At 45.2% G+C, this 13,863-nt stretch overlaps 6 protein-coding genes across 7 annotated transcripts; 1 reads left to right on the top strand and 5 right to left on the bottom strand.

The window, feature by feature from the left end:
* Window positions 1-697: 697 nt before the first annotated feature.
* Window positions 698-3,698, top strand: LOC147051574 (sialic acid-binding Ig-like lectin 16). Of its 2 annotated transcripts, none has more exons than XM_085919402.1 (8): window positions 698-1,086; window positions 1,155-1,556; window positions 1,639-1,941; window positions 2,011-2,271; window positions 2,339-2,614; window positions 2,675-2,786; window positions 2,850-2,919; window positions 3,207-3,698. In XM_085919402.1, the coding sequence occupies exons 1-8, from the start codon at window positions 978-980 to the stop codon at window positions 3,504-3,506; spliced, it is 1,833 nt and encodes a 610-aa protein (XP_085775528.1). In that variant the 5' UTR covers window positions 698-977; the 3' UTR covers window positions 3,507-3,698. The 2 variants fall into 2 exon arrangements, with proteins under 2 accessions (XP_085775528.1, XP_085775527.1); XM_085919401.1 differs by having other exon boundaries at window positions 1,152-1,556.
* Window positions 3,699-4,815: 1,117 nt separating this feature from the next.
* Window positions 4,816-5,787, bottom strand: LOC147051573 (olfactory receptor 6N2-like). The gene is made up of 2 exons (XM_085918251.1): window positions 5,401-5,787; window positions 4,816-5,106 (listed from the first exon to the last, which is right to left on the bottom strand). Exons 1-2 carry the CDS (start codon window positions 5,785-5,787, stop codon window positions 4,816-4,818), a joined length of 678 nt encoding a protein of 225 aa, XP_085774377.1.
* Window positions 5,788-6,531: 744 nt separating this feature from the next.
* Window positions 6,532-7,473, bottom strand: LOC147051572 (olfactory receptor 6N2-like). Its single transcript, XM_085918250.1, has one exon. The coding sequence runs from the start codon at window positions 7,471-7,473 to the stop codon at window positions 6,532-6,534; it is 942 nt and encodes a 313-aa protein (XP_085774376.1).
* Window positions 7,474-8,168: 695 nt separating this feature from the next.
* Window positions 8,169-9,210, bottom strand: LOC147051571 (olfactory receptor 1P1-like). The gene has a single exon (XM_085919404.1). It carries the CDS (start codon window positions 9,208-9,210, stop codon window positions 8,269-8,271), a length of 942 nt encoding a protein of 313 aa, XP_085775530.1. The 3' UTR covers window positions 8,169-8,268.
* A 741-nt stretch (window positions 9,211-9,951) lies between these two features.
* LOC147051570 (olfactory receptor 1P1-like) lies at window positions 9,952-10,893 on the bottom strand. Its single transcript, XM_085918249.1, has 2 exons — window positions 10,828-10,893; window positions 9,952-10,743 (listed from the first exon to the last, which is right to left on the bottom strand). Exons 1-2 carry the CDS (start codon window positions 10,891-10,893, stop codon window positions 9,952-9,954), a joined length of 858 nt encoding a protein of 285 aa, XP_085774375.1.
* A 601-nt stretch (window positions 10,894-11,494) lies between these two features.
* Window positions 11,495-12,584, bottom strand: LOC147051569 (olfactory receptor 11H1-like). Its single transcript, XM_085919403.1, has 2 exons — window positions 12,191-12,584; window positions 11,495-11,893 (listed from the first exon to the last, which is right to left on the bottom strand). Exons 1-2 carry the CDS (start codon window positions 12,577-12,579, stop codon window positions 11,611-11,613), a joined length of 672 nt encoding a protein of 223 aa, XP_085775529.1. The 5' UTR covers window positions 12,580-12,584; the 3' UTR covers window positions 11,495-11,610.
* Window positions 12,585-13,863: the final 1,279 nt, after the last annotated feature.

The following is a 13,863-nucleotide window of genomic DNA, read 5'->3' as shown; positions in this document are numbered from 1 at the left end:
TTGTTTTCCACTCGTAGAAGGCACTTGAAATATTCAGTCATATTTCTGTATTATAGCTGAGGTTAGGCTCAACAAGAGGTCTAATTCCTTTTTTACGGTGAAATCTATATTGCAGAAGCTTTCGTAGCTCACACTTCAAATCCCCCAAATATCTCTAAAACCTGAAATGAAAAGACAAACAAATGTGAAATGAATGTCAAATAATACCCAATGACACATCAAGCCATCTTGAATTCCAATTTGGTATTTGTTTTTTTTCTTTGTTCAAGTCATAGCTGTGCCTTTGGTCATCACAAAGTGGTATTGAAAAATGCAGAAGTGATCGGCTGTTAAAATGGAAAAAAAAGACGTGGAGACAGCAATCAAATAGCTCAATCATTAAAAACAACATATGATTTTTTCATCATCAACATCGAGGGTAACAAAAAATATGTACTGCTGTATTTATTTTTCAATAAAAGCCGAAGTGTCGGCATGAGAAAAGTTTTTGCTATTGCGTCGCCACTTCCTGAAAAGTTTTGCTATTGCACAAAAAGAGTAAAAATAGAAGTTGTGAGAGGAAGAACTGCTACATACAAGAAGACAATAGCTGGACACAAGCAAACAAAGCGAGGTATGTTCAAAAAGCCTTTCAGCAAACTTCCAATTCTTTTCTTGATGTAATAGTCTGTCTTCAACATTGGTGCAATTATGTCCAGTTGGAACTTTTTTCTTTTTTTTCATTGTTTCAATCTTTCATACTCGTTTGAAAACGTGAAGTCGAGTCATAATGCATTTTAAAAAAAAAAGAACAAATTCATATGTATGGTAGCTTTTCATTTGAAATAGAACGACTTCATTCAAAGCCATTTATTTAAGACTTGGATGGAATAAGAAACCAAAATGACCAAATGTACGTGTGTGTGTGTGTGTGTGTGTGTGTGTGTGTGTGTGTGTGTGTGTGTGTGTGTGTGTGAGAGAGAGAGAGCTGCGTATGTATGTTCATCTGGGAAACCTTTGTCATTGAAATAGCAGAACTACAGCAGAACTTGAGGATGTTCTTTCTCACCTGGGCTGCTTTGCTCATCCATGTGAGCGACTACACAGGTATGAAAACTGATGAACTGATATATCTTCATCTACATAGGGATGCAAGTGCTTTTATTTCCAAGCAGTGGCCTCACACAGCAACGTCTTCTGCGAGAAGGGCTTTTGCATCCTCCTCGGCAAAACCCAAATTGTGTCCGAGGTGGGACTCTGCCTGGTCATCCCGTGCAGGTTCTCTGTCTCCAACATGGTGCCTCTCAGCATGGTGTGGTTCAAGTGCCCTCAAAGCAAAAGCAAATGCGGCGACGCCGACATCATCTTCCACAGCAGGAACGCCGGCAAAATTCAAGACCGCTTCCGTGGTCGAGTTCGAATGTCGGAGCCCGACGTCAGTCGCGGCAACTGCAGCATCGTGGTCGACGACCTGGCGTTCTCCGACTCCGGATCCTATCAGCTGAGAGTCAACGGCCTCGTGAATAACAAGATGGACGGATTTACCTTCACGCCACGAGCCCGGGTCACCGTGACGCGTAAGTTTCGAGGTGACGCTGCGGTCATATGTTTTTCCATCCTTTTTCATTTGTCAATTCAATCCACCATTCCAAAATCAAGCTCTCAGGAAACCCACTGTGCTGCTCCCCACCATGAGCGCCGGTCAAGCAGCGACGCTCACCTGCACGGCGACCCCGGGCCTCTGCCCCACCGGGGTCATCCCCACCCTCAAATGGACGTGGAGACCGGCCTTAGACAACCACACCGTCACCGAGCTGAATTTCGGGACGGATACTCCGAGATACTATTCGACTTTGACCTTCAACGCCAGCGCCGAACACCACGGCCGCGGCGTCACTTGCGCCGTCTCCTACCGGAGAGTCAACGTGACGGCGGAGACGACGGTGACGCTGAACGTTAGCTGTGAGTAGCTCACGTTGACGACCCGCCATCGATGGCACGGTTGAGCTGTCGTTGCTTTTTCCCTCCCAGACGCCAAGCTTCCGTGCATTTCGGGCCAGACCACATTGAAGAAAGGTGACACCCTGAGTCTTTGGTGCAACGCTGACAGTTTCCCGCCTTCTCGCATTACTTGGAACTATTCCACGGTGACAAATGTGCCGCTGGGATCAGAACCCAAGCCGAGCTTAGCTAGCGCTTCTCTGGTGATCCCCGACGTAACCGCGGCCCACTCTGGACGCTACCGGTGCGTAGCGGCAAACCATACGGCGCACGTGGATGTGACGGTGACATGTGAGTAGCAGATTGTTGCAGAAATTTCAAAGTCCAGTATGTTGACGCTAATCGTGTACTTGTGCAGGGTTCGCAGGGATCCTCAACGGGTCGGGTTGTTGGCTCCGAGGTCAGCTGTTGACCTGCGTGTGCATCAGCGGCGGGGTCCCGCCACCCACCATCACGTGGCCGTCGCTGGCCAACGGAACGGTCTGCGGCGCCGTTACTGTCGTTTCCGACGACGGCGTCAACAGCAGCGTCACGCTGATTGTCGGCCGTGATGTCAACATCTCTGGCGTGGAGTGTGTGAGCGTGCATAAAGATGGCCAGGGCAGGAAAATACTGAAACTTCAAACAACAGAAGGTAAGAATAGCTCGGGAGTTGAATATTACGTGCTACGGATGTGATTTGTTTTCCATTCAGATCCAGGTATGACCAAGTTGGTGTCCATGCTTCGTTTGGAGGTCTTCATTGCGTTTTTCTGCGGCGCTCTTCTGTCTGCTTTGTTGTGCTGGCTGGCCAGGACCTGCTGCAGGTACATAATCTTCTTTTTTTTTTTTGAACACATCTTAATATGTGTGTCCGTGTCTACTTCCAGTAAAGCAAAGAAAAGCCCCGGGCGTTTGGATCTGGAGCTGTTGGCCTCACAAGAGGACTCACAAGTACCGGTATTCAATGAAGCGTTTTGTTTTACGCTCGAAATGAATGGCAATAGAATTGAAGAGAAAAAAAAAAAAAAAAAGGTACAAATGGATCAAATCAACGCGATGGTTGCTGGCTCGCTAACACTAGCGGTTGATATGGGTTGGGGTTTTGTTTCCAGATTAAAACTATTTGTAAAAGTGTCAAAATAGATATAGCTAGAGTGTTGAAATATTTTGCAGCTCACATGAACGTAATTCTTTCCAAGAGGGTGATGACATGTCAGGTGGACGTTCTCTCTCTCTCTTGTCAGCAATACAACCTGAAAAATGTGGGCGAGGAGGACAGCAAAGCGGATGTGGCGTACGCCAGCATCAACTTTTCCGGGATGAGGAGAAACAACACCAGGGAAGTGCCGAGCAATGGCCAGGGCACCGAGTACGCCGTGATCAAAACCAAGGAGGATGGTGACCAATTCCCGGAGCGTAATGACCATCAAGAAGAGGAGGCAATTATGCCGGAGGATGGAACACAATCCATCAGTGACGAGCAAGAGAAGGATGAGAATGAGGAGGCCTTGTACTCAAGCGTGAAGGATGTGATGATGTCATGAACGCTCAATCTCTGCTGTGGTTTGGATGCCCAAAAAAAAATAATAGATCGATATATCACAAATATTTGGATTGAAGAAGACAGTGAGACAATAGCGACCGTGCCCAATTTATGTACACTTGTTTCTAAACACTTTTTAGTTTTCATTGGAAAGCCGTGTGTTACTTGTATGACAATATTGGATTTGTTGTTTTTTTTTTAAAAAGAAAAGTAGAATGAAATGATTACAGACAATAGTATTTCAAGATGAGTGACTTAAATGATATCAGTAGATGTGCTTTTCAAATTTGGATGATTCTATATTAAAATGTGTTCATTCAATTGTGTATCTAGTTTTTAAATCTGTCCTATAATATGAATATTTCTGGGTTAAATGTGTTAATAATATTCAAACAATGTGGTTGAAGAAAACTGGATGGAAAATCCTCAAGATATATCTTTTTATTTTGTTTTATAAAAATAAGCAGGTTTTGAACATGTAATCGAGGTTTTATTTTTGAATTGCCAAATGTTTTTAATGAGATGAATTTGATGGCTGCTCATTTTCAGGTGGACTTTATGTTCCAATGATTCCTGCAACATAGTCTTCCATTTGGACACGACAATGCGTGCGTGCGTGCGTGATGAAGCCTTATTAGATTCCAGGAATGCTTTGGTGAGCCTTCAACATGCGTGGTTGGCCATTTCCAGGTAAACATTGGATGCAAATGATACTTCCCACTGTGAGAACTGTGCATACGTATGTGTATTTTTTCCATTGCTTCCCTCCTAACCTGATCTCACGTGCATGTACTGTGTGTTCTTCAACAGATGAAGCTTTTTTGGATGACCATACTGCTGCGCTGTGACGGTAAGGAGACTCTCCTTCTCTTATGATTCATAAATAATATCAGTGATTCTCAATTAGTAGCGACAGCAGGATCGCTGTGTTTCATAAAACATACTTTCAATTACAATTGAGAGCAATACGTTTTCTTTATTGTTCTTCAGGACATAGTAAAAGGGTGACAACAGTTGGTAAACACACCAGTTTATTTGCAGACATCAGATGACTATACTGTAGAGCTACTATCATCTTTACATATTTGAATGTTTGCATTCGTATGCGCAGAACTCCACGGAATGAGAAAGAGAGACAGGCTGGCCGGCTGGCTGGCTGGGTGGGTGACTGGCTGGCTGACTGGCTGACTGGCTGGGTGGCTGACTGGCTGACTGGCTGACTGGCTGGCCGGCTGGCTGGCTCGCAGCCAACCAACCCCACCCGCTTCCACTGGCGCACGCACGTTCTCATCAAGTCAAGGCACACAATCTCAGCACAACAAGGCATGTATTTGCACATTGGCTCCTTTCATTCCCAACTGATTTGCCCTAATATGTTTCGAACAAAAGAGTTTCTTGATGCGCTTGCGGATTTCTTTCATCTTCAAGCCGTATATGACCGGATTGAGCAGAGGAGTGTACACCACTGTTTGTAGAGTCACAATCAGTTGCACAACTTTGGGAAGTATTGACCCCACCAGGCTTATCATCAGGTCAGACATCATTAAACCCACCGTTGCCATTAAAACAATCAGATGCGGTAAGCACGTATCCACGGCTTTCTTCCACGCTCGACAATGATAGCTAACGAGGAATATCTTGACGTATGTGAAGAGGATGAGCAACACGGGAATGAGAACCACAAATGAGACAACAAAAAAACTCCACCCCTTCATTGGCATTGATGTCAGACAGTGAATCTTTGACAACACAGCATTGCAAAAAATCCCATTCAATATCAAAGTGCAGATTTCTTGTTTGGATCGCATGCTCATTGTCACCGTCATCACACAGGCTGGCACCAACCAGGCCAAAGCCAAGAAAAGGCACACACTGCTCGTGCCCATGATGGACGCGTACCGAAGAGGCCTGCAGATGGACACGTATCGGTCATAAGACATGAACAACAACAACGTGATGTCAGACGCACAGAAACTGTAGAAAAAAAAAGCCTGGACCAAACAAAAGGAATAAGAAATCCACTGTTGGTTAGACAAGACGTCCACAAAGAGTTTGGGGAAGACCGCAGCGCTGAGGAAAAGAGAGTTGAGGGACAAAGCTGCAATGAAAACGTACATGGGCTCATGAAGGCTCTTGTGAATCCAGATCAGATAAATAATGGTGCCGTTAGAGCAGAGGATGAGAATATACATTGCCAACAAGAAGACAAAGTAAGCAGATCTGTACTTGTCCACGTCTACGAAGCCATCCAGACTCAGCATCAGCGTGCCGTTCCCTTCCATCGGGACGCCAGGCAGGTGAAAGAGATGACTGGCATCCCCTCTGTCCACTCGTGCTCGTCTGCCGAGACATAAATAAGAAGATCGGCGTCGGTCGGTCGGTCGGTCGGGGTGGGGACATCCTGCCATTGGTCATCTGGTCCGGGAGGCAGGCGTTCTGCTCCTTCCCTTTGTGGCCGGCCTTCCAGCCCTCAGAAGGCGCAAATGAATATACAGCATCATATTAAGTTACTGTCATGGAATAACAACAAAGCCAGAGAGGAAAAAAAAAAGGCTCTTCAAAGTTTGACACAATCATAATAATGATAGTGAATGCAAAAAATCCAACTGTGAGCAATCAATGAGAATCTTAAAGAAGATAATATATTTGTTTGCGCTTGTGTACATTGAGTTTCTTCAATCTAAACTCTTGTTTTTTGTTTTTTTCACCCCTGTTTGCTCTGCTGTATACTACAAAAAAAAAAAAACAAATCATTATGTCTTCTTACATGACATCTTTTCAAACACAATTGTGGCCAAGACATTTTCTTGATTGTTCTTCAGGACATAGTAAAAAGGGTGACAGCAGTTGAGAAGCACTCCATTAGATAGCAGTTTATTTGCATGAAAATCCGAGTCACGAGATGAAAGCATACTGAGGAGCTTTGATTCTATCTAGATATTGTATGCACAGACAGCAACATAATAAACACAGCCAGCCACGCACAACATAGAGAGAGAGAGAGACGTGCGTTATCACATGAACATTCAGTCATTTGATTGATTTTGGATGAGTGCCACATGATTAGAACAAAAGAGTTTCTTGATGTGCTTGCGGATTTCTTTCATCTTCAAGCCGTATATGATCGGATTGAGCAGAGGAGTGTACACCACTGTTTGTAGAGTCACAATCAGTTGCACACTTTTGGGAAGTATCGACCCCAGTAGGCCGATCATCAGGTCAAACGTCATTAAACCAAAGGTTGCCATTAAAACAATCAGATGCGGTAAACACGTATCCACGGCTTTTTTCCAGGCTTGACGATGATAGCTAACGAGGAATATCTTGAAGTATGTGAAGAGGATGAGCAACACGGGAATGAGAACCACAAATGAGACAACAAAAAAAGTCCACCCCATCAATGACATTGGTATCACACAGTAAATCTTCATCACTGTAGCGTTACAAAAAAATCCACCCAAAGTCAAGCTGCAGATTTTTTGCTTGGACAGCATGAAAATTGATACCGTCATCAGACTGGCTGGCACCAACCAGCCCAAAGCCAAGACAACACACACACTGCTCGTGCCCATGATGGACGCGTACTGAAGAGGCCTGCAGATGGACACGTATCGATCATAAGACATGACCAACAACAACGAGATGTCACACGCACCTAGACTGTAAAAGAAAGAAAACTGGACCAGACAAAAAGAATAAGAAATGCGCTGTTGGTTCGACAAGACGTCCACAAAGAGTTTAGGGAAGACCACAGCGCTGAGAAAAAGCGAGTTGAGGGACAAAGCTGCAATGAAAACATACATGGGCTCACGAAGGTTCCTGTGAATGCAGACCAGACAAATAATGGTGCCGTTAGAGCAGAGGATGAAAACATACAGCGCCAACAAGAAGACAAAGTAAGCAGATCTGTACGTGTCCACGTCTACTAAGCCATCCAGACTCAGCATCAGCGTGCCGTTCCCTTCCATCGGGACGCCAGGCAGGTGAAAGAGATGACTGGCATCCCCTCTGTCCACTCGTGCTCGTCTGCCGAGACATAAATAAGAAGATCGGCGTCGGTCGGTCGGTCGGGGTGGGGACATCATGCCATTGGTCATCTGGTCCGGGAGGCAGGCGTTCTGCTCCTTCCCTTTGTGGCCGGCCTTCCAGCCCTCAGAAGGCGCAAATGAATATACAGCATCATATTAAGTTACTGTCATGGAATAACAACAAAGCCAGAGAGAAAAAAAAAAAGGCTCTTCAAATGAGTTTGACACAATCATAATAATGATAGTGAATGCAAAAAATCCAACTGTGAGCAATCGATGAGAATCTTAAAGAAGATAATATGTTTGTTTGCGCTTGTGTACATTGAGTTTCTTCAATCTAAACTCTTGTTTTTTGTTTTTTTCACCCCTGTTTGCTCTGCTGTATACTACAAAAAAAACAAACAAATCATTATGTCTTCTTACATGACATCTTTTCAAACACAATTGTGGCCAAGACATTTTCTTGATTGTTCTTCAGGACATAGTAAAAAGGGTGACAGCAGTTGAGAAGCACTCCATTAGATAGCAGTTTATTTGCATGAAAATCCGAGTCACGAGATGAAAGCATACTGAGGAGCTTTGATTCTATCTAGATATTGTATGCACAGACAGCAACATAATAAACACAGCCAGCCACGCACAACATAGAGAGAGAGAGAGAGAGAGAGAGACGTGCGTTATCACATGAACGCCACACACCGACACGGGCACCAAGGACTCTGTGTGTGTGAACATTCAGTCATTTGATTGATTTTGGATGAGTGCCACATGATTAGAACAAAAGAGTTTCTTGATGCGCATGCGGATTTCTTTCATCTTCAAGCCGTATATGATCGGATTGAGCAGAGGAGTGTACACCACTGTTTGTAGAGTCACAATCAGTTGCACACTTTTGGGAAGTATCGACCCCAGTAGGCCGATCATCAGGTCAAACATCATTAAACCAAAGGTTGCCATTAAAACAATCAGATGCGGTAAACACGTATCCACGGCTTTTTTCCAGGCTCGACGATGATAGCTAACGAGGAATATCTTGACGTATGTGAAGAGGATGAGCAACACGGGAAAGAGAACCACAAATGAGACAACAAAAAAAGTCCACCTCATCAATGACATTGGTATCACACAGTACATCTTCATCAATGTAGCGTTACAAAAAAATCCACCCAAAGTCAAGCTGCAGATTTTTTGCTTGGACAGCATGAAAATTGTCACCGTCATCACACAGGCTGGCACCAACCAGCCCAAAGCCAAGACAACACACACACTGCTCGTGCCCATGATGGACGCGTACTGAAGAGGCCTGCAGATGGACACGTATCGATCATAAGACATGACCAACAACAACGAGATGTCACACGCACCTAGACTGTAAAAGAAAGAAAACTGGACCAGACAAAAAGAATAAGAAATGCGCTGTTGGTTCGACAAGACGTCCACAAAGAGTTTAGGGAAGACCACAGCGCTGAGAAAAAGCGAGTTGAGGGACAAAGCTGCAATGAAAACATACATGGGCTCACGAAGGTTCCTGTGAATGCAGACCAGACAAATAATGGTGCCGTTAGAGCAGAGGATGAAAACATACAGCGCCAACAAGAAGACAAAGTAAGCAGATCTGTACGTGTCCACGTCTACTAAGCCATCCAGACTCAGCATCAGCGTGCCGTTCCCTTCCATCGGGACGCCAGGCAGGTGAAAGAGATGACTGGCATCCCCTCTGTCCACTCGTGCTCGTCTGCCGAGACATAAATAAGAAGATCGGCGTCGGTCGGTCGGTCGGGGTGGGGACATCCTGCCATTGGTCATCTGGTCCGGGAGGCAGGCGTTCTGCTCCTTCCCTTTGTGGCCTTCCAGCCCTCAGAAGGCGCAAATGAATATACAGCATCATATTAAGTTACTGTCATGGAATAACAACAAAGCCAGAGAGGAAAAAAAAAAGGCTCTTCAAAGTTTGACACAATCATAATAATGATAGTGAATGCAAAAAATCAAACTGTGAGCAATCGATGAGAATCTTAAAGAAGATAATATGTTTGTTTGCGCTTGTGTACATTGAGTTTCTTCATTCTTTCAATCTAAACTCTTGTTTTTTTGTTTTTTTCACCCCTGTTTGCTCTGCTGTATACTACAAAAAAAAAAAACAAATCATTATGTCTTCTTACATGACATCTTTTCAAACACAATTGTGGCCAAGACATTTTCTTGATTGTTCTTGAGGACATAGTAAAAGGGTGACAACAGTTCAGAAGCACTCCATTAGATAGCAGTTTATTTGCATGAAAATCCGAGTCACGAGATGAAAGCATACTGAGGAGCTTTCATCCAATTTAGATATTGTATGCACCGACACCAATATAATAAGCACAGCCAGCCACGCACAACATAGAGAGAGAGAGACGTGCGTTATCACGTGAACATTCAGTCATTTGATTGATTTTGGATGAGTGCCACATGATTAGAACAAAAGAGTTTCTTGATGCGCATGCGGATTTCTTTCATCTTCAAGCCGTATATGATCGGATTGAGCAGAGGAGCGTACACCACTATTTGTAAAGTCACAATCAGTTGCACACTTTTGGGAAGTATCGACCCCAGTAGGCCGATCATCAGGTCAAACGTCATTAAACCAAAGGTTGCCATTAAAACAATCAGATGCGGTAAACACGTATCCACGGCTTTCTTCCAGGCTCGACGATGATAGCTAACGAGGAATATCTTGACGTATGTGAAGAGGATGAGCAACACGGGAACGATCACCACAATTGAGACAACAAAAAAACTCCACCCCACCAATGACATTGGTATCAGACAGTGAATCTTTGCCAACAGAGCATTGCAAAAAATCCCATTCAATACCAAAGTGCAGATTTCTTGTTTGGACTGCATGAAAATTGTCACCGTGGTCAAACAGGCTGGCACCAACCAGGCCAAAGCCAAGAAAACACACACACTCCTCGTGCCCATGATGGACGCGTACCGAAGAGGCCTGCAGATGGACACGTATCGGTCATAAGACATGAACAACAGCAACGTGATGTCAGATGTACCTAAACTGTAGAAAAAGAAAGCCTGGACCAAACAAAAAGAATAAGAAATGCGCTGTTGGTTAGACAAGACGTCCACAAAGAGCTTGGGGAAGACCGGAGCGCTGAGGAAAAGAGAGTTGAGGGACAAAGCTGCAATGAAAACGTACATGGGCTCATGAAGGCTCTTGTGAATCCAGATCAGACAAATAATGGTGCCGTTAGAGCAGAGGATGAGAATATACATTGACAACAAGAAGACAAAGTAAACCCATCTATACTTGTCCACGTCTACGAAGCCATCCAGAGTCAGCATCAGCGTGCCGTTGCCTTCCATCGGGCGAGTGAAAGGGATGACTGGCATCCCCTCCGTCCACTCGGGAGAGCTCGGAAGTCCGCATAAATAAGAAGATCGGCGTCGGTCGGTCGGTCGGGGTGGGGACATCATGCCATTGGTCGTCCGGTCCGGGGGGGCAGGCGTTCTGCTCCTTCCCTTCGCGGCCGGCCTTCCAGCCCTCAGAAGGCGCAAATGAATATACAGCATATATCATATTCATAACAACAAAGCCAGAGAGGAAAAAAAAAAAAAAAAAAGGCTCTTCAAATGAGTTTGACACAATCATAATAATGATAGTGAATGCAAAAAATCAAACTGTGAGCAATGGATGAGAATCTTAAAGGAGGTCATATGTTTGTTTGCGCTTGTGTACATTGAGTTTCTAAACTCTTGGTTTTTGTTTTTTTCCTCACCCCTGTTTCCTCTGCTGTATACTACCAAAAAAAAAACAAATCATTATGTCTTCTTGCGTGACATCTTTTCAAACACAATTGTGACCTTTTCTTGATTGTTCTTGAGGACATGGTAAAAAGGGTGACAGCAGTTGAGAAGCACTCCATTAGATAGCATTTATTTGCATAAAAATCCAAGTCATCGGAGCTTTCATTCTATCTCGATATTGGATGCACAGACAGCAACATCATCAACACAGCCAGCCACGCACAACATAGAGAGAGAGAGAGAGAGAGAGAGAGACGTGCGTTATCACCTGAACATTCAGTCATTTGATTGATTTTGCATGGGTTCCACGTGATTGGGACAAAAGAGTTTCTGGATGCGCTTGCGGATTTCTTTCATCTTCAAGCCGTATATGACGGGATTGAGCAGAGGAGCGTACACCACCGTTTGTAGAGTCACAATCAGTTGCACGCTTTTGGGAAGTATCGAGCCCAGTAGGCCGATGATGCCGTCGCATAGCACCAAACCCACCGTGGCCATTAAAAGGATCAGATGCGGCGCGCACGTCTCCACGGCTTTTTTCCACGCTCGACGCCGATAGCTAACCAGCAATAGCTTCACGTAGGTGAAGAAGATGAGCAACATGGGAATAACAGCCACAGTTGAGACAGCAAAAGCGGTCCACCCCATCATTGATATTGGTATCATACAGTAAATCGTCATCATTGAAGTGTTGCAAAAAAATCCACCCAAGGTCAAGCTGCAGATTTTTTGTTTGGACTGCATGGAAATTGAAACCGTCATCACGCAGGCTGGCACCAACCAGGCCAAGGCCAAGAAAAGGCACACGCTCCTCGTGCCCATGACCGACGCGTACCGAAGAGGCCTGCAGATGGACACGTATCGGTCGTAAGACATGACCAATAGCAACGTGATGTCAGACGCACCTAAACTGTAAAAGAAATAAAACTGGACCAGACAAAAGGAATAAGAAATGCGCTGTCGGTTCGACAAGACGTCCACAAAGAGTTTGGGGAAGACCGCAGCGCTGAGGAAAAGAGAGTTGAGGGACAAAGCTGCAATGAAAACGTACATGGGCTCATGAAGGCTCTTTTGAATCCAGATCAGACAAATAATGGTGCCGTTAGAGCAGAGGATGACAATATACATTGACAACAAGAAGACAAAGTAAGCCCATCTGTACGTGTCCACGTCTACGAAGCCATCCAGAGTCAGCATCAGCGTGCCGTTGCCTTCCATCGGGCGAGTGAAAGGGATGACTGGCATCCCCTCTGTCCACTTGGAAAAGCTCGGAAGTCCGCATAAATAAGAAGATCGGCGTCAGTCGGTCGGGGTGGGGACATCATGCCATTGGTCATCTGGTCCGGGGGGGCAGGCGTTCTGCTCCTTCCAGCCCTCGGAAGGAAGGCGCAATTCCACTTTGACCTTCTTTGTCTTCTTGATGGCTTGATAGACAGGCGTGGACCAGCAGATATGCTTCCTTTTTCCCGTCTGGTGTCACTGATAAAAATGGGAAGCCTTCCCAAATGATGGACATTCATGTCTTTCATCTGTCTCCAAAAATGACCATTTCCTAAAAGCATGCAGTGATGACACAAATATACACACATGGAATTGCACTTATTTTGCTGGGCATGCTGCTTGGCCCATCTTGGCAAAACAATCCTACAAAATAAATAATAGTACAATACGGCACTCCTATTCGTCGCTCTCGGATGAGTACTGTTATTTTGTCGGCCTACGCGTGTTGCTGCACCGTTTGTGTTTGAGGTTCATTGCACTGCAACGAGCGATGTGAAAATGTCCAAATATCGGAGGGAGAAAAAAAATAAAAAATAAATCAGAGTAAGGTGATTCCACGAATCCCAAACTACACGTATGCTGTTTAGCATGAGTTAAAGTTCCATTGTTATTTGAAACACATCAAGTGTATGTGTATGCCTTGTCAAAAAAAAACAAGCCCCAAAAAATCCTGGCACCATGCCTGACAGATAGATAATAAGTATGTTTGCGTACGGAACGCAGCCCGAGGGAATCACTAATGATGACCCAGTCATCACTGTTGTTGTCTTTATCACACGCAATTCTCCCAAGACTTTGACCATCAGCTGTCCCTCGAGGCCGACCTTGTTTTGACACCATCCTTGCATCACTCTCCCGTCCATTAGCGTGTAGCACCGCACGGGCTAACATCCCGCGGGATCAATCAAGCACACAACGGCTCCTTGACAGACACTTGCAATTAGTTCCCGGCTTGTTGTCGAATTTCACGCTGCCACTGCGGCCATTTTGCGGCTAACCTTGATGGCCGACGAATCCGTGTGGAGTGACGGAACCGTCGACTCTCCTGCAGCCATGGTGGAGGTTCTCAAAGGCGTGAAGGTGCCGGAGAGCCTCCAAAACGCCAACCGGTTGTCGAGGACCTCCTCGTCAGCAGGCTCAACTTGGCACGTGGTCTTCCTGACGTTCACGCCAAGCGTGGCGGCGGCGGCGGCGGCTGCGGCTTCAGACCATCTGTCTACCTGACCCTGTTAGTTTGTGGGAAAGAAG

The sequence above is a fragment of the Syngnathus leptorhynchus genome, chromosome 8 (genome assembly GCF_054491065.1).
Source record: "Syngnathus leptorhynchus isolate UIUO chromosome 8, UIUO_Slep, whole genome shotgun sequence".
Lineage (NCBI taxonomy): Eukaryota > Metazoa > Chordata > Actinopteri > Syngnathiformes > Syngnathidae > Syngnathus > Syngnathus leptorhynchus.
The sequence above is the reverse complement of the archived record's forward strand: the minus strand, read 5'-3'. Positions and strand labels throughout refer to the sequence as shown.

Bases quoted from the DNA above. Each gene is read 5' to 3' on its own strand.
- LOC147051572 (XM_085918250.1), bottom strand. From the start codon at position 7,473: ATGGAAGGGAACGGCACGCTGATGCTGAGTCTGGATGGCTTAGTAGAC.
- LOC147051569 (XM_085919403.1), bottom strand. From the start codon at position 12,579: ATGCCAGTCATCCCTTTCACTCGCCCGATGGAAGGCAACGGCACGCTG. The intron at 11,894-12,190 runs GTCCATCTGCAG...ATTGCTGGTTAG, and splicing joins ATGTCTTACGACCGATACGT to CTATCGGCGTCGAGCGTGGA.
- LOC147051573 (XM_085918251.1), bottom strand. From the start codon at position 5,787: ATGGAAGGGAACGGCACGCTGATGCTGAGTCTGGATGGCTTCGTAGAC. The intron at 5,107-5,400 runs GCGTCCATCATG...CGAGCGTGGAAG, and splicing joins TCTGCAGGCCTCTTCGGTAC to AAAGCCGTGGATACGTGCTT.
- LOC147051570 (XM_085918249.1), bottom strand. From the start codon at position 10,893: ATGGAAGGCAACGGCACGCTGATGCTGACTCTGGATGGCTTCGTAGAC. The intron at 10,744-10,827 runs GTTTACTTTGTC...TGGATTCACAAG, and splicing joins ACGTGGACAAGTATAGATGG to AGCCTTCATGAGCCCATGTA.
- LOC147051571 (XM_085919404.1), bottom strand. From the start codon at position 9,210: ATGGAAGGGAACGGCACGCTGATGCTGAGTCTGGATGGCTTAGTAGAC.
- LOC147051574 (XM_085919401.1), top strand. From the start codon at position 978: ATGTTCATCTGGGAAACCTTTGTCATTGAAATAGCAGAACTACAGCAG. The intron at 1,942-2,010 runs GTGAGTAGCTCA...TTTCCCTCCCAG, and splicing joins GGTGACGCTGAACGTTAGCT to ACGCCAAGCTTCCGTGCATT. The intron at 2,920-3,206 runs GTATTCAATGAA...CTCTCTTGTCAG, and splicing joins AAGAGGACTCACAAGTACCG to CAATACAACCTGAAAAATGT.